Genomic DNA, 16,877 nt, shown 5'->3' with positions numbered 1-16,877 from the left:
GGAGGAGAGGGAATGCGGGGCATGTGGCCAGGCTAGGTCAGGTGGTGTGTGTGCAGATAAGCTTGGAGCTAGCGGGACGGGGACGGCTGGAAGGCTGGAAGGCGAGGCAACTGCCAGGATGAGGGGCAGAGTTCAAGCCTGCAGGCCCCGGAGGACCAGGAGGGAGGATGGAGACGCTTCCTCCAGCAGCCCCGAGGAAAGCGGATCTGCCCGGACCCCGGGAGTGTGTGCAGAGGCCGACCCTTCCCCTGGGGGAGCCTTCAGCTGGGCCTTCAGACCTGGCCCACACCAGGCTGCGGCCCGTGGCAGGCTCCGGGCAGGGGCCAGCAAAGCCCGCTCGAGCCCGAATTCCAGACCCCAGAACAGTTCTTTTTTTTTTTTTTTCCCAGAATAGTTCTGGCTGTGATGTGCATGCTGGGATGAGCCACAGAAGTGAGGGGTCACTCAGAGGCAGCGCACGTGTCCCGTCCGGCTGGAGGTAAGCTATGCAGTCACTAGGGCAGGCAACCTTCTCCCCTGGTGCCAGAGGTGCTCTTCCAAGGCCAAAGTTAAAAAGCAGAACAAAACAAAACCCCATAACGACCACCCAGCTGAAGGGTTTGAAGGAGGACTAAAATACCTGTATTGCAAAAGAAGAAGAAGAGAGCGGTGGCTCCCTCCCAGCAGCTGGCGGTCCCTGTATGCTGTACGGGGTCAGGGCTCCAGAGTGCAGCTGGGAAGAGCGCTGGGTGACCCACCTGAGCCACAACCCCGGTGACATAGACCTTAGCTTTTGCAAACACACAGAACCTTGGCGGCGGGGAGCTGGGCGCGCGGGGGGTGGGGGTGGCGGGGGGTCAGCTCTGACAACTCTCAACCATAATGGTTTTAAATTAGCGATCACATATTTATTCCAGCATGATAATTAACAACTATTCCAGTGTAGACTTTTGCCAAAATTTATTTAACCCACTTTCGTGTTTGGCCCCCGTGTATAGCCACTGTTCCCTACCTTATGGACAATTCAAAGACAAATGACCCATCTCTAACTTTACATTATGAAATGCCGATTGTATAAGAAGGTAAGGGCCTCGGGGCTTAGCTTAAAGCTCAGTGTGCACCCACTTTTGCGAGTGCAGGATGCTCTAGGAAGGAGCGATTCTAGAGCATGAGTCCTAGGTGGGGGGTGCAGGGGGTGCACGACCTCTGGGCGCAGCCTGGCTCCACTCCCCTGCCCTGGGAGAGTGAGGGGCACCCGCCCGCCACCCCCAGAAGACCCAGCGTTCCTTTCCAGCAGCCCCTGCCCTGCTCAGAGCAGTCACTCTCAGGCTTTGCAATCCTCAGAAGACACCGGGAGCTTGCTAAAAGCACATATTCTCGGGGAAACACCCCAAAGCTGGACTTCAGCGGTTCTGGTGGGGCTGTGGAAATCAGGCCAGGGTGGTTCTGACTCCTGCGGGGTTACGGAGGCACCAATAATTCCGGCCGAGGAGAGGTCAGCCCTCCAGCCTGGTCTTTTTTTTTTTTTTAATTTTTATTTATTTATGATAGTCACAGAGAGAGAGAGAGGCAGAGACATAGGCAGAGGGAGAAGCAGGCTCCATGCACCGGGAGCCCGACGTGGGATTTGATCCCGGGTCTCCAGGATCGCGCCCTGGGCCAAAGGCAGGCGCTAAACCGCTGCGCCACCCAGGGATCCCTGGTCTTTTTCTTTTACAATAAATGTTATTGCTCAGAGGGGCGAGCTCGAGGATGAGGGGTAACTGGGAGGGCCGAGCACCCCAACCTAAATGTGCGTGCCCCCACTGTTCCCCTGGGGTGGCCCAAGTAGCTTGTTTGTGTTGCTATTACTTTTCGGGTTAACTCAGCAAGTCTTTCCTCGAGCTCTTTTTCCCTCTCATGTCCACCCCACAAACCTCTATTGCGCATCCACCTGCAGGCTGAGGCCTTCCGGAGGGAGAACTGTGGGTGGGGGATTTCTGAGCCGCGCTTCTTGGGGTCACCTGTACTCCAAGCACAGAGCTGTGTGCCCGGTGAACAGGAGGCCCGGAAAGGGCCCAGCTCCACGACAGAAGCAGGGGCCTGGCCCTGAGCTGAGCTCTGTGCAGAGTGGGCGCGGGTTTCATGCATCGCCCAAGGGTACTGGATGCGCATGTTCTAGGTTTGGAGATTCCCAGCAGAGCTGGCACAAGTCGGGGTCCCCAGGTGAGCATTTAAGTCTAATCTCCCTGCTAATCTTTCCTGCCCCCCCCCAGGCTTCTCCGCATCCCAATCCGGCTTAGGGTGGCGCCAGGGCCCCTCCAGTCACTTCCTGCTCCTCCTCCAGCCCGGAGCAGGCCCAGGTCAGCCAGCGTCGCCCACTTTTGCCCACCAGCTGGGGGACCCCGGGCAGGTGCACCCAGCCCCGGACTGTAGGCCAGGCCCGGAGTCGGCTACTCTGAGGAGAAGCTGGGGGCCCTGCGGTCGGGGTCCCGGCCCCCCAGCACCCCTCCCACCGCGGGCTCCCCCCGCCGCGACCCCGCCCACCTCGGGTGCCCTGGGTGCCCCACCTGGGGGCTATTCCCGGGCGTCCTGGAAGCTCCCCGCTCCCTCCCCCACCAGTGCCCCCGACCCAGGCCCCGGGGCTGTGCCCGCCCCTCTCAGGTGCTCCGCCCACCTGCCTGGCTTTCCTGGCCCCCGGGCCCGCCGGCCCACCCGGTCCTCCTCCCACCAGCGGTCCTCCTCCCACCCCCACCTGCTGCACCCTTCCCTGCTCCATCCGCCCCCCCCACCTGCGGCGCTTCCTCTGACGGGTCCTCCTGCCCACCGCCCCTCGTACACCTGCTGCGCACCCCCCTCCGATGTGCCCCCCACCTGCTGCACATCCCCTCTGCTACGTTGTGCCTCCCCACCTGCTGCACACCCCCCTTCGACGATGTGTCCCCCACCTGCTGCACACCCCCCTGTGACAGTGAGCCTCACCTGCTGCACACCTCCCTGCGACGATGTGCCCCCCACCTAATGCACATCCCCCTGCGACGATGTGCCCCCCACCCGCTGCAACCCCCCTGCGACAGTGCGCCCTCCCCTGCGGCACACCCCCCTGCGACAGTGCCCCCCACCTGCAGCACACTGCCTTGCTCCATCTGCCCCCCCACCTGCGGCGCTCCCCGAGGGGTCCTCCCGCCCCCCTCCCCTCGTACACCCCCACTTGCTGCACACCCCTCTTGCGACGATGTGCCTCCCCACTTGCTGCACACTCCCTGCGACAGTGCGCCCCCCACCTGCTGTACACCTCCTCTGCTAGGATGTGTGCCCCCACCTGCTGCACACCCCCCTGCGACACTGTGCCCCCGCAGCACACCCCCCTGCGACGATGTTCGCCCCCACCTGCTGCACATCCCCTGCTGACAGTGAGCCCTCCCCTGCTGCACACCCCCTTGCGACAGTGAGCCCTCCCCTGCTGCACACCCCCCTGCGACAGTGTGCCCTCCCCTGCTGCACACTCCCCTGCGACAGTGAGCCCTCCCCTGCTGCACACCCCCCTTCCACAGTGTACCCCCACCTGCTGCACACCCCCCTGCAACAGTGAGCCCCCCGCAGCACACCCCCCCCTGAGACGATGTGCCCCCCCTTGCTGCACACTCCCCTGCTCCATCCGACCCCCACCCGCGGCGCTGCCCCTGCCTCCATCCCCCCACCTGCGGCGCTCCCCTGAGCCTGGAGCTGCCCCCCCTCCCGTGGCGCTCCCTCTGCCTCCATCTCCCCCCACTTGCGGCGCTGCCCCTGCCTCCATCCCCCCACCTGCGGCGCTCCCCTCGGCCCGGAGCTGCCCCCCTCCCGCGGTGCCGCCTCGCCTCCACCCGCCCCCGCCTCCGAGCGCCCCACCCCGCCCTCCCGCGCCCGGGAGCCCGCCCCAGGCCGCCCATTGGCGCGCGCCGAGCCGGGGGGGCGGAGGGTTCGGAGCGGCGGCGCGGGCGGGGCCCCCGTGCCTCCCTCCCTGCCTCCCTCCCTGCCTCCTTGCCTGCCTGCCTGCCGCGCTCCCGCTCCCGCTCCCGCCCCGGCGCCGGTCGGCCTGCTCGCCATGGCGGGGGAAGAGGCCTCCGACAGCAAGGTGTCCTTGCGGACGTTCCTGGAGCACCTGTCCGGGGCCGGCAAGGCCATCGGCGTGCTGACCAGCGGCGGGGATGCCCAAGGTGCGCGGCGCCCGACCCCGCCCGCGGGGATGGGGATGCGGGGGCCCGGGGGAGGGGCCGGGCCGGGGGCGGCGGGGGCGGCGGGGGCGGCGGGGGCAGGCGCGGGGACTTCCCGGAGGAGGCGAGGGGAGCGGGCCCGCGGGGCGGACGGGGAGGCGGGGAAGCCCGGGGGCCGCGGGGACCTGGCGGGGCGGGGGGGGGGGGGGGATGCGGCGGCTCCTCTAACGGGAAGACCAGTTACTTTCTCCTCCACGTTTAGTTTTTAGATTGAGGCTGGCGGCGGGGCCTCCGGGCCAGCCCCGTCCGAGTCGGGGAATGGAGGGTCCCCTCGGGCCCCGAGCCGCGCGGCCCCCGCCCCCACCGCGCGGTTACAACGGCCGGGTTCCCGGCGCGCGGCTCGGGCGGGTCCCCGCTGTGGCCTGGAGGGGCGCGGGGGCGCGGGGGGGCGCGGAGGGGAGCAGAGAGGGCGCGGGGGGGGGGGGCGCGGGGGCGCGGGGGGCGCGGGGTCCCGGCCGGGGATGCCCCGCGGGGCGCTGTCCGCCGCCCTCCCGACCCAACCGAACACTGAAATGGGTGCCTAGGCCCGCCCACCGGCAGGAAGCGGGCACCCCGGGTGCGCCCCGCAGCGCCCCTGCTCGTCCCCGCCACGTGGGGCAGCCCGGGGGGCGCCCAGCCCCGGCCCGCGGACACCCGCGGAGACCACTTCCACCGCCTAAAGGGGAGGGTGACGGGGCCACGCCCGGGCCGGCGCCGCGTGCACGTGGGGCCGCAGGGGGCGCCCCGGATGCAGGTGCACCCCCGGAGGAGCCAGCCCCGCCAGCCCCGCCAGCCAGCGGATGGCCGCCGTGCGGCGGGGCGCGTCCCCGGAGCTCACAGACCGCTTGGGGACGCCTCCCCGAGCCGGGTTCGGTCATTTCCTGCCCTTGCTCCCGCCCTGGTGCCCGGCTCTCCCAGGCTTCCAGGTCACGCCAGGTGCAGGGATGCAGGGATGCTCGGGCGCCGCGCCCCCCCCCCCGCCCCCCGCGCGCGTGACCTTCCCGGCGCCCTTGAGCCGGGCGGGGCGGGCGCGGGGGCGGCAGGTCGGGGCGCGGTGGCCGCAGCCCCGCCCGCCGCGCGTCTACGTGATGCCCGGCCAGTCGCCGCCCTGCGCCCTGCGCCCTGCGCCCTGGGCCCTCGGCATCGGCGGGGCGCGCCCTGGGCGCGGGGAGGGCGCTCGGGTGCCCGCTGCGCCCCCGCCCCCAGCCCCGGCGGCTCCGTGCCCTGGCGTCCTAGTAACGGGCCCCGGTGTAGACATTGCCCTTCCCGGGGAAGGAAACCGTTGGAGAGCACAGGCCCCGACCGACGGGGAAGTCCGGAGCCGCACCTGAAGGAGCACCCCAGGGCGCGCCACGTGGGGCCTGGTGGGGTGCGGCGGCGGCTTCCCTGTCACATGGCCTAGCAAGCACTTGCGTCCGGAGACCTGCCTGCCCCAGCACAAATTAGGAAGCATCTGCTTTTTTTTTTTTTTTTTTGCCTTTTTTTTTTTTTTCTTCCAAGATTCTATTTATTTATTCATGACAGAGGCAGAGACACAGGCAGAGACAGAAGCAGGCTCCATGCAGGGGGAGCCCATGTGGGACTCGACTCCAGAACCCCGGGGTCACGCCCTGAGCAAAGGCAGATAGGTGCTCAACCACTGCCCCCCTGGGTGCCCCAAAGTAGGAAGCATTTTGAGTGAATCTTAACCTGAAAGAAATGCGTCTTTGGCAGAGGAAGAGAAGGAGGCTCTAAGCAGCAGGCCACTTTCCAGGTGATTTTACAATTAAGGTGGTGTGTCTGTTTAAATAGATTTTTTTTTTTTTTTTTAATTTATATAGTGGGTCATTCTTTTGAATCCCTGTCCTGGGGTTTGCTCAGCTACCTGGTAGTTGACGTGCAGGCCCTGGAGATGCTGGGGCAACACACAGAGTCAGCACTTTCCACTGCTTAGCCTGGCTCAGCCACTTGGGAGTAGTCACGATAGAGGCCAGTAAGGCTGCACGCCTTATGGGCAGTGGGACAGGATAGTCTGAGAAGCAAAATTACAGAAGGCTGCGCTGTTGGTGTGAGGTCAGGGGAGGTGATGGATGCTCTCAACTTGGCACCTCTGGGCCACCCCAGGGAGAGACCAACATGCCTGGGGCCCCACTCCAAGGGTGGGCCGCTGGCTCGGGGTTTTTCTTGGCCTGCATGCAAAGCGCCATCTCCTGCTTTTATCCCGTCTTAGACCTGCCGGAGCCTCTGGATGCGTTTCTTCCGGAGAAAGCTGATCCCGACGTGAGCTCAGAGGGTCTGGTCTTAGCAGCAACACGTTCACAGACTCTTAGACGAGGTTATTCCGACAGAGATAATGTGTCAGACACTCGGTTCTTTTGCCATTTTGGGCTGAGTCCAGATTCTGTTGGCAGAATTTCCCTGAGATTGGAGAGTTCCTCCCCTCGCTAAAGACGCGAGTCTTGATCTCAGGTTTTCCGATCAAATGTGAAATTATGGTAGGATTCCACGGGAGATGGAAGCCAATAAACAGCAGCGACTGTCTATTGGGCACGCTTTGGGTTCCAGGAGCCTTACGGTTCTCCCCAGGCCTGCTCACATTGCTCCCAGATAGGTACGTCCTCACTGTGGAGGATTGGGAGAAAGACCCACAAGGACATACGCGACCTGGTCCGGGCTACCCAGGTCCTCTGTGGCAGGAGACAGGCTTTAAAACGACTTCTGTGGGGTCTGGATCCCACCTCCTTCCCAGTAGGGCCATGCTCTTCAGGTGTGGTTGTAAAGTTAAAGTCCAGGTTTTAAAGGTTTTTTTTTTTTTATATATATGTATATATACGTATTTATGTATTGCAGGGCGGGGGTTGGGGAAGGAGAGAGAATCCCAAACAGACTCCTTGCTGACGCAGACCCCACCTGGGGCTCCATCTCTAGGCCCTGAGATCTGGACCTGAGCCCGGCTTAACCCTCTGAGCCCCCCGGGCACTCCCCACCCCGATGATTTTTAAACAGCTTTGGTATCAGAGCAGAAAACATTTTTTTTTTTTTTACGGCAACATCCTTGCGCCCAATGAAGTGCTTTGTTTTCCAAACGAATTTAGTAATGAGGAAAAAAAAAAAAAACCAAAGGAAGAGGATCCTGCCTCAGCCCTGCCCCCGAAGGCAGAGTCTTTCCAGGGCTAGTTATTTTTCTCAAGCTTCTGGTTTCTTCTGCTGTCGCAAGGAATGCCTGCAAGTTTAAACTGAACTTGCACCTTGCCGGGCGGGCGGGCGGGCGGACGGACGGACAGCCTTTCCGTGACTAAGTAGCCGCCCTCGAGCAAGGTTGTGTCACTCGCCGAACATGAATCACTGGCTACAGACCGTGGGCCCCGGCGCAGAGGAGCAGGAGGGGAAATCGAGTGTCCTGGGGGGCAGCGTGGCTGGGAAGGTCGAGCCCTCCCTCCCTCACCTCGGGGCAAGCAGACGGAGCAGGGAGCAGGGGACCCGGAGAGGTCGGACAGGACATCGGGAGCAGCGGGGGCTGGTGGCGGGCTGCTAGCTTACGCCCGGTGCCTGCCGAGGCCAGTGAGCTTTGCCAGGACCTGGTGCCCTGCGTTCTCAGTGGCAGTGGGGCCGGGACCCAAGAGCCTCTTCCCGGGGGCCTCTGTGGCGGCCGCCCCGTGCGCCACCCCAGCAGGCTCTCCTGTCTGCTGCGCGGTCGGTCTCCTGAATCCCGCGAAGGCCTGTGGGCCGCTCCCCTTTCATAAAATGCGGGGGCGACTGCCAGCTCTGGCCGCTTCCCTTTCCCATTAAGTCATTTCGGTGACCTGGGCCGTCGCTCCTCAGAGGCTCCCTTCTACCTGCGCAGCGGTACTTGGGAAGGGCAGGTGCCCCGAGCTCTCCTGCCGCCGTCACAGACGCCAGGCGCCCGTTGCTGGCCAGGGCCCAGGTGCTCCTGCGGCTGACTGCGCGCTCCCCGAACACCTCCAGGGGGCGCCTTCCCCGTGCGCTTGCCCCGAGCCCGGCAGGCAGGTTCCCAGTGCGCCGCGGAAACGGGGGACCCGTGGGTGTCTCATCTCCCCGGGGCCCCTTCCGGGCCTGGAACTCTGTACGCACGCTCTGTACTGGGATTTTTTTTTCCCCCACTTAACATTTAATGGTTAATTTAGGAAGTATGGGTGCGTCTAGGAGGCAGCATGTTGGGGTTAGAGCATTAACCCCGCGAGTGCCATGGGCCTGCAGCCGCTGCCCCGTTTCCCTGCGGGGCCGGTCCGGGCGACTCCTAGGAGCTGGACACCCTGAGGTCCGAAAACCCCAGATCTGCCTTATGGGGAACAAACGGCTTCGGTTCAGGACGGACACCTTTCGTCGGGGAGAACTGGGGCCGGCGGGACTCGGGAAGGAAGCCGTCCCCGTTAGAAAGGTGGCGGCCGGCAACGCGGGGAAGGCAGGCGCCGGGACCCCCGAACTGCACACCCCGCGTGGTTGTGATGAGGTCGGGAGGGCCTCGTGTCAAGCGGGAGGCTGAGGTGCCGTCCGAATCCCTCTCCGCAGGCCTGGGCTGGCGCTCCGGTTCCACGCACGGCCGAGCGCCTGCCAGGAAGCCCCCGTGTCCTTCGCCCCACGCGTCCCCGCCACCCTTGGCTTAGCTCGCTGGGAATTCCGGCAATTGTGCTTGTCAGGACAAGCCGCAGCAGGCGCGTGGTGGAGCCGCCTGGGGGACCAGGAGACTGACTGATGGGCCCCTCCCTGGTTCTCCTCGGGGCAGCGGGCAGGCCTCTGTTTCTCGTTTGCAGAATGAAGGACGCAGAGTCCCTCTGTCCTCCTTCCTTCTCCCCAGTGAATGTCTTCCGTGGAAGGAGGAGGATAGAAGGGGGAAGGCAGCGCCCAGCCCAGGGCCCTGCAGGCCCGACGCCCCCAGGGGCTCACACGCTCCCTCTGGGTTGTGTAGAGGCCGCCCCGGGGTCCTGGTGAGGTGCACATTCTGGTTTTGTGGGTCTTGCTGCGGCCTGAGAACCACAGCTGGTGCCTGTGTCCTGGGTCCCTGGGGCAGTTTCATGGAGTGGCTTTCTGACCTCGAGGAGGACCTCGACTGCAAGGTTCATGACCGTGGGACCCCTTGCGTACAAAGGTGCAAATACGTGACGAGACTGGATGTCCCTTCTGGGCAGAAAATGGTGGGAAGGGTGCTGTAGGGCCACTGGCCATAGCCCCTCCTCCTCGTTGGCTCAGCTCTGGCTTAGTATTCCTGGGGTTCATTTCCCCTTTTCCTGCCCTCATCCCCCCCGGCGCCGAGGGCTGAGCTAGTGCCCAGCAGCCCGGGGCCGGGAGAAGGGCACAGGGCCCGCTGGGTGAGGCTGTGGGGAGGGGCAGGCAGGGAGGACTTTGGATTTACCTCGTAGGGGCAGGGAAGCCACCTGGGCAGACTGGGTGCTTCTGATAAGGGCAGCAGAGCGGCCAGGAGGGGAAGGTGACATCATCACATCTCGGAAGGAAAAGAAACCGGAGAAGTTCGTTGTGAATGTTCGTCTTGCGCACCCTAGGGTTTCCGGGCCTCCCAGGATAAGCGTCATCAGCGAGATCCGTCAGGCCCGCGCCGCGGGGGGAGCACCCAGGGGCCCTGCTGTGTGCACGTGGCCAAGTCCGGGAGGCGCGCAGGGGACGCCGGCAGGGCCTGCAGGAGCCTCCTTGTGCAGATGTCCCCTTGGCTGGTCGTCCGGTTCTTGGGCGTCAGGGCTTCTCCAGGGCCCCGCGCCGGCTCCCCGCGTCCCCCGCTGTACTGCCCCGGGTCCCCCAGCCCTGCTGTGCTTTGGATGCTTCTCCTCGGCACCTGCCAGGGCGGTGGCGCCGTGTGCCCGTCGGGCCCTATTCGCCGCCCCGCAGAGCCGGGCAGGCCACGCTTGCCGATGCATCAGTGACAGGGTGCCCCGTCCGCTGGCGTCGGGTGGGCGCGCGGTGAGCCAGCCTGCCCTCGCACACCCGTCGCAGGCCGCCCTCTGACTTTCCACGCCTTCGCCCGGGGCCCAGCGCCTCGCATGCAGCAGGATGCAGGAAGCCGCTGATGGGGCGCGGGCGTCCTTGGGACTCCTCCGTTGTTAAATGGGGAAGCTTTTATGAAGGACTCGAGGAGCAAGGGCAAGATGAGGGGCTCTAAGTTTGTTTCCTGACATCTCTGCCTCGGTCCGAAGCTGAGGTCTACAGGATTTCAGGGGGAAGCCAGTGCGACTGAACAACCTCACTCGATTTTTCAAAAAGGAGTTTAATCAGTGAGGGAGCGATCATGAGGCGGTGGCGGGGGCGGGAGGGGGGTACGTAGCTCCAGAGGGTCGGAAGGGCTAAGTGAGGAGCCCGCGCCGATGGGGATGAGCCCCTGTTACTTTATCAGCATCAACAGACTCCTCGCTCCTTGCAGATTGGTCTCCATCAGAGCAGACCTCCGGAGGCGTTTGGACACGGGGCCACTGCACTCCGTGACCTCGGGGAAGGAAGGATGTCTTTTTTCTCTTTTTTTAATTATTTAAATTATTATTTTAAAAAATATTTATTTATTCATGAGAGAGAGAGAGAGAGAGAGGGGCAGAGACCCAGGCAGAGGGAGAAGCAGGCTCCCTGCGGGCAACCCGATGCGGGACTTGATCCCGGGACCCCGGGGTCATGCCCTGGGCTGAAGGCAGGAGCTAAACTGCTGAGCCACCCTGGGATCCCCTATTTAAATGATTTCTTAAAAACATCATTTAAGTTATTTTTTTAAAATTATTTTTTTAACCGCCTTTACTTTTACTGCAGTGTAGTTACATTCGTGTCGGACGTCCAGGACAGTGATTGGTTCCGCAATTCCTTTCTGTCATTCATTTTTTTTTCCTAAGTTCTTATTTTAATTGAGGAAGGAATGGTCTTCATGGCCGCCAGCCCTCACCTGCAGGGGCTTCCCCGTCCATGACATCCGGGGAGCACTTGGTGCACCTGTTCCGTTTGTTGGGTTGAACGGAGGATCTCACCGTTCCCATCAGCTGGTAGTGTTTCCAAATTCTAAGATTCTGACTTGGTAGCAGGATGACATTTGCCCGTGGAAATCGTTAGGAGAGTTGTTGTTGATCTGTTCTTTTTTTTTTTTTTTTTTTAAGATTTTATTTATTTGAGCGAGCGAGAGCAAGAGAGCCCATACAGGGAGGGGCAGGGGGAGAGGGAGAAGCAGAAGCAGGACCCGATCCCAGGACCTCGGGGACCATGACCTGAGCCCCAGGCAGAGGCTTCCAGGACGGAGCCACCCCAGGAGGGTCGTAAATTCCCAGATCTGGTGCCGAAACAAAAGTGAAAGCACAAGGAATGGATGCCGCGTCCAAGCTGTGTGTGACTGAGGCCCTGGGACCGAGGGGCGCGCGGGCGATTCTGTAAGGCTAGATTTATGTCCTGGAGGGTCGGCTCCTCGCAGCCGTCCACTGTCCCTGTCCCCCGTCCCTGTCCCAGTCCCCCACAGGGCCACGGCCCCACCCGGCCCCACCCCATTCCCAGGACCAGCTGACCCAGCGCAGGCCCCGCCCCAAGCAGGGAAGCCCTCCCTTGGGGCCAGCAGGCGGTTTCGTTCCTCGCTCCTCTGGGGCCATCCTACAGCAGGGCAGGTGCGCCCGCCCCGAGGGAATCCGCTCGCCTTTTAAGTGAAGATAAAATAGAGACTAAGGTTCTCGCTCCAGCGGGGCCGTTTGTTCATTTTGCTCCCCTGGCTCTCAGGTTGTCTGCGGGGACCAGACTTCCTCTTCCCCTGGAGTGCGTCCATCTGCTGCAGAGCTGGAGGCGTGACCTCCCAGGCCCCTCGCGCGGCAGGTGTGCCCCAGCTGGGGGAGGCCCGCTGGTTTAAGCAAAGTGCACTCACTTGCAAATGAATAAAATCTGAGCAGGGCTGAGGGATAGTTGTTTGCTAGAGGGTGAACAGCCCTCGCCCTCCCAGGAACCTCCTCTCCCCACCAGGGAAGCCCCCCCAGCCCCCACCCCCCAGGGACGCCCACTGCCGCAGGTGACCCGGCGAGCCCCCCTCTCAGGTGAGTGCAGGTTAACACCAAGAGGCCAGGCTGGGACTTGGGCGTGGGGCTGGCCTGAAGGTCTGCGGACCTCCGTGACCCGGGTCTCCGGGGGTCACTCGTCACAGTGTTCTGCTGTGTCCTACATTCTCTAGAAACTCCCCATAAAGGGAGGCCTTTACAAGAGGACTCCCCCCCACCCCACCCCACCCCCGGAGCCAGCGTCCTCGTGAGGAAGGAGGGGTGCTCAGGTGGGCGCAGGCCTGCAGGTGCCGGTCCCCTGGGGATGGTGTTCACGTGGTGGAGTGTTTGGGGTTATCTCCCTGGGATGGGGGCCACGGAGCTAGGCCTAGAATCCTGGGGTCTGTCGGAAGGGACGGTGAGCAGCTGTGCTCCTCCATCCGTAAGGCCTCGGGGTGAGGCTGCAGGCCATGTGCACACCTGGCCGGGCCATGGAGAGCGCACCTGTCCAGGTGCAGATGCGTGAGCGCCCCACACGGTGTGCGCACGGGCGCGGGGCGGCCCTTCCAGGGTAATAGGGCGGAGTGAGGGGCTGCCTCCTCCCGCAGGTGTGGCTGCCTGCATGCAGGCCCCGTGGAGGCCACATTGGTGCCCGTGGGTTCCCACCCGGTAACCTCTGGAGAACTTGGAGGGTGGAGGGGCACGCTCGGGCTGGTGCCAGGACGGTGCAGCCGCGGGGCTCCGTGGCCGGCTGCGGGGGCAGCCCAGGGGAAAGGACGCAGGCCAGCGTTTCCTTCGAACTTATTTTTAAATGTTTTATCTGTAAGTCACTTCTACGCCCAGTGTGTGGGCCTTGAACGTGCAGCCCCGAGGTCTAGAATCACGGCCCCTCCGACCGAGCCCGCCAGGTGCCCCCAGTCCGTGCTCTAAAGACTTTATTTTCTGGAGCCGTTTTGGCCCGTTCATACCTGAATGGAAGGTACAAGGAGGACCCGTGCCCCCGCGTGCTCGGCTCCCCCACTGCACGGCCTGCCTCGGGGAACGCGGACGCGCCCTCCTCCCCCGGAGCCGCCGCCAGAGTCGCTGCTGCCGGGGGGCGTCCCGTGGGTTTGGACAGATGTGGTTGGACCCCGGCCACCGTGCAGCGGCGGCGAGGACTGGTCGCTACGGCCCCTGCCCCTCCGCAGCCCCGCATCTCGTCGCCGTCTCCATAGTTTTGCCTTTTCCAGAATCTTTAAAAAAACAAAACAAAAAACAAAAAAAAAAAAACCAAGAAAGTATTTGTAAGTCACTCTGGCCACAGCGTGGGTGACATTAGAGGGACATGGTGGGATCCGGAGCTGGTGTGGGGGGAAATGTCCATTTCAGGGGCGCGGGGGCGGGGGGCGGGCCTCCGCACAGGTGCATGCGCAGAGGGTGTGAGCGTGGCACAGTGGCCGCTCGTGCCTGGATGCAGGGAGTCGAGGGTCTGGAGGGCCGAGCACCCGTTAGTAGGTTGTTCAGATTCGAGGACGTGAGGTGACGAGGCCCCCGGACGTGCACCTGTCCGCGTCCGCGTCGACCTCTCGGGTGACGAGCCCGACTGACGCCGAGCGTGCACAGCTTGTCCGGCTTCGGGACTCGCAGCCTTTCACTGCCGTGGCCCGAGGAGTCGTTTACTGCAGTAGCTGCTCATGAAATCCCGTGTTCTTCTCTACCCCTCACGTCACGGGAACTGTCATTTTCTGTATTTCTGGGAGTTTGGCTTGCTGACAACCTTGCGTCCTCCCCGGGGTCTTGAGGACGGGGCGCCGTGGCCTGTGGCCCCGCGGGGTGGCGCCCGGGTCTGCCTGTGGTGACGCTCCGCGGGCCCAAGACACGGACCCCCGAGGGACGCCCCAGGCCCGTCGTCCAGGTGGGGAGCCTTCGGGTGGGTCCGAGGGCAGCGCCAGAGTCGCCCCGCTGGTCACTGACGACTGTCCCGTTCCCTCCGCAGGTATGAATGCTGCCGTCCGAGCTGTCGTGCGCATGGGCATATACGTGGGAGCCAAAGTGTACTTCATCTATGAGGTCGGTGCTGCGTCTCCCTGCGGCTTAGTCTGGCTCGGGGACCTGTGCCTGGCGCGGGCCCGGGCTCTGCGACCTGGCACCAGGTGGCGGGAGATGGGATCCAGGTGGGGGGGCCTTTGGGGAGGGGGTGGCGCTCCCTGGTCCAGGTGCAGGGTGGGGGGACTCACAGGGATGTGGGGTGGGGGGCTCCCTGGTCCAGGTGTAGGGAGTTGGGGTGGGGGGGCTTGCAGAGATGCAGAGTGGGGGGCTCCCTGGTCCAGATGCGGGGTGGGGGGGCTTGCAGGGATGTGGGGTGGGGGGCTCCAGATGCCGGTCTGTGAGATGGGGGGCCGGAGGTGCAGCAGGAAGGGACAGCATACCGGGACATAATGCCCTTTTGTCTGCACCTGGTGGTCTTGGGGGATGGATGTCTTCATCTGCAGCCCCCCTCCTCCCCATCCTCCCCTTCCCCCCTCTTCTCCCCCCCTCCATTCCCCCCCCCCCCCGTCCCCAGGACCCTCTCTATTCCCCTGGTGACCCCCAGCCCCCAGTGACCCTTCTGTCCCCAGGATCCTCTCCGTCCCTCTGGTGACCCCCCCGTCCCCCCAGTGCCCCTCCGTCCCCAGGCGGCTGCACGCTGTGGGTCACAGCCCCACATTGCCCGTGTCCTGAGGCAGGAGGCCTGCTCTGGACGTAGACCCCTGGGATGACCCTGATCCCAACCCTGGGCACCAGTGACTGTCCCTTGTGCCAGGTTTGGCGCCGTGGGCCACAGCGGTTTCTGATGCTGGTTGCGGGCGCCTGTCTCGCGTGCGCGGCCCTACCTGAGCCCTGGAGCTGGTGTGGAGCCGGTGCCCGCGGCGCGTGTTTCTGCCCCGGGAGGAGGCCGTTCGTGGGCCGTGGCTCCCTGGGCCGCGCACCGCGTGCGGGAGGGAGTTTGCTTTGCCTGCTGCCCTGGGAGGCCTCCTCGCGCGGCGCTTCTGACGCAGGTTGCCGTTGCTCCCGTTTGGGCAACAGGAAGGCCACGGGCCCCGCGGAGCATTTGCAGGCCATCGCTCGGTCCCCCTGTGTCGGGCGCTTCGGGGTCACAGCTGCCGCTGGCCGGCATGGAGGAGCCCCCCGCTGCCCCGTCCCCGGTCCCCCATCATCCCCCGTGCCCCCCGCCCCGTCCCCTCCATTCCATGCTCAGGGTCCCACGGGCAGGCACACGTGTGTGCATTCCCGCGGCGGCTGCTGGCCGTGTGCGCAGAGGCCGCTCTGCCTCCTGATCTCGCTCCACAGCCTTCTGGGGAGGCTTGCGTTCGCCCGAGAGCCGCAGGGACGCTGCACCCCGGGCCTGACGGCAGCTCCTGAGGCTTGGGCTTGGGGAAGGCTCTCTCGGAGGGCGGATGTGCCGGGGCCCTGGCTCCTGTGGCCCGCGGGCCCGCAGTGCCTGTCGCCGTGGCCGGTGACGTTGCGGAGCTGCCGTTGGGTCCCCGCCCCACTGGGCTTCACGGGGTGCGGGGGTGGCGGTGGGGGGACAAGCCAGTCCTATCCGGTATTTCACAGTTAAAGGAATGGACCCGTGGTTCGTCGGTAGAAGGAAGTCTGCATTTTCTGCGTCTTTGTCACTGGTGGGGCTGGGGCGACAGCTCACGCGCCCAGTGGAGCCCATAGTAGGGCTGTGATCCACCCCTGGGGACGTGTCAGGAGATGTTTAACGACGGTCCGGTTATCGGGGTGGGAGTGGACCTCCTGGCATCTCGGGCGTGGACACCGGGGCTGGTGCTCCCAGGCCATTGAGCCCAGAGCAGCTCCCACATCGAGGAATTCGTGATTTTGCCCCAGTGTCCGCGGTGCCAAGGTCAGGAAGCCCCACGGTAGGGCTGGATGTGCCCTTGGCGTGCGTGTCGTGGAGCGCACGGGGTGGGCCTGGCGGCCGTGCACCTGCTGAGTGTTTGGGTGTGGAAACTGGAGACACAGCGACTTCCACACTAATCCTTCTCAGACTGGACTTTTTTTTTTAAGATTTTATTTATTTATTCATGAGACATACACAGAGGCAGAGACACGGGCAGAGGGAGAAGCAGGCTCCACGTAGGGAGCCTGAGGTGGGACTCGATCCCCGGACCCAGGGTCACACCCTGAGCTGACGGCAGCTGCTCCACCGCGGAGCCACCCAGGGGCCCTTAGTTTTATCTTCTTAAACCTCATTCAGGCATCTGTTCCACACGTTTTGCTCGTTTATTGTCTTTTGTGTGTGTGTGTGGCAAGGAAAGGGTTGATTCAAGAGGCAGTGAGACAGAGACAAGGAGGTGGGAGGGAAAAAGCCTCAAGTCCACCTCCCGAAACAGGGGGAGGACCAGGAGCTGAGGTCACGGACATCCTGATGAAAAGGGTGGGGAAGCGTGACTCTTCATGCGTGAGGATGGATCGTGAGTCGGAGCAGATACGTCCCTGATCCACGCCCCGTGCTCGGGGGAAACCCGCTCCCCCGCGGGGGGCGGCCATCAGAGGACCCGGGAGGCGACCGTGGGCTGGGGTCGGCCCGCCTGGACGGCCGCGAGGGTCTCCGTGGAACGTGCCGACACCCCTGGACCGTTGAACAGGGTGCTGCTCTGTAGACACAGGGTTCTTGGGTTTTTTCCTTCCGGAAAGTCTGTGGGAGGTGTGTTGAGCGGGAAACGCTGGCATCTCTGCTTGGGGCCTGGCAGCGGGTTTGTTTGTCTGGCTGCAGCCGGGCCTGCTG

General features: G+C 63.9%; 1 protein-coding gene across 4 annotated transcripts in view; it reads left to right on the top strand.

The window, feature by feature from the left end:
• Positions 1 to 3,916: 3,916 nt before the first annotated feature.
• PFKP (phosphofructokinase, platelet) overlaps positions 3,917 to 16,877 on the top strand; it is a 43,701-nt gene continuing 30,740 nt past the window's right edge. For all 4 annotated transcript variants that reach the window (XM_072825951.1, XM_072825950.1, XM_072825949.1 and 1 more), the window contains exons 1-2: positions 3,917 to 4,154; positions 14,097 to 14,170. In XM_072825951.1, coding sequence (XP_072682052.1) covers positions 4,043 to 4,154; positions 14,097 to 14,170 — 186 coding nt within the window. In that variant the 5' untranslated portion in view covers positions 3,917 to 4,042. The remainder of the gene's footprint in view (positions 4,155 to 14,096; positions 14,171 to 16,877) is intronic.

The sequence above is a fragment of the Canis lupus genome, chromosome 5 (assembly GCF_048164855.1).
Source record: "Canis lupus baileyi chromosome 5, mCanLup2.hap1, whole genome shotgun sequence".
Lineage (NCBI taxonomy): Eukaryota > Metazoa > Chordata > Mammalia > Carnivora > Canidae > Canis > Canis lupus.
The sequence above is the reverse complement of the archived record's forward strand: the minus strand, read 5'-3'. Positions and strand labels throughout refer to the sequence as shown.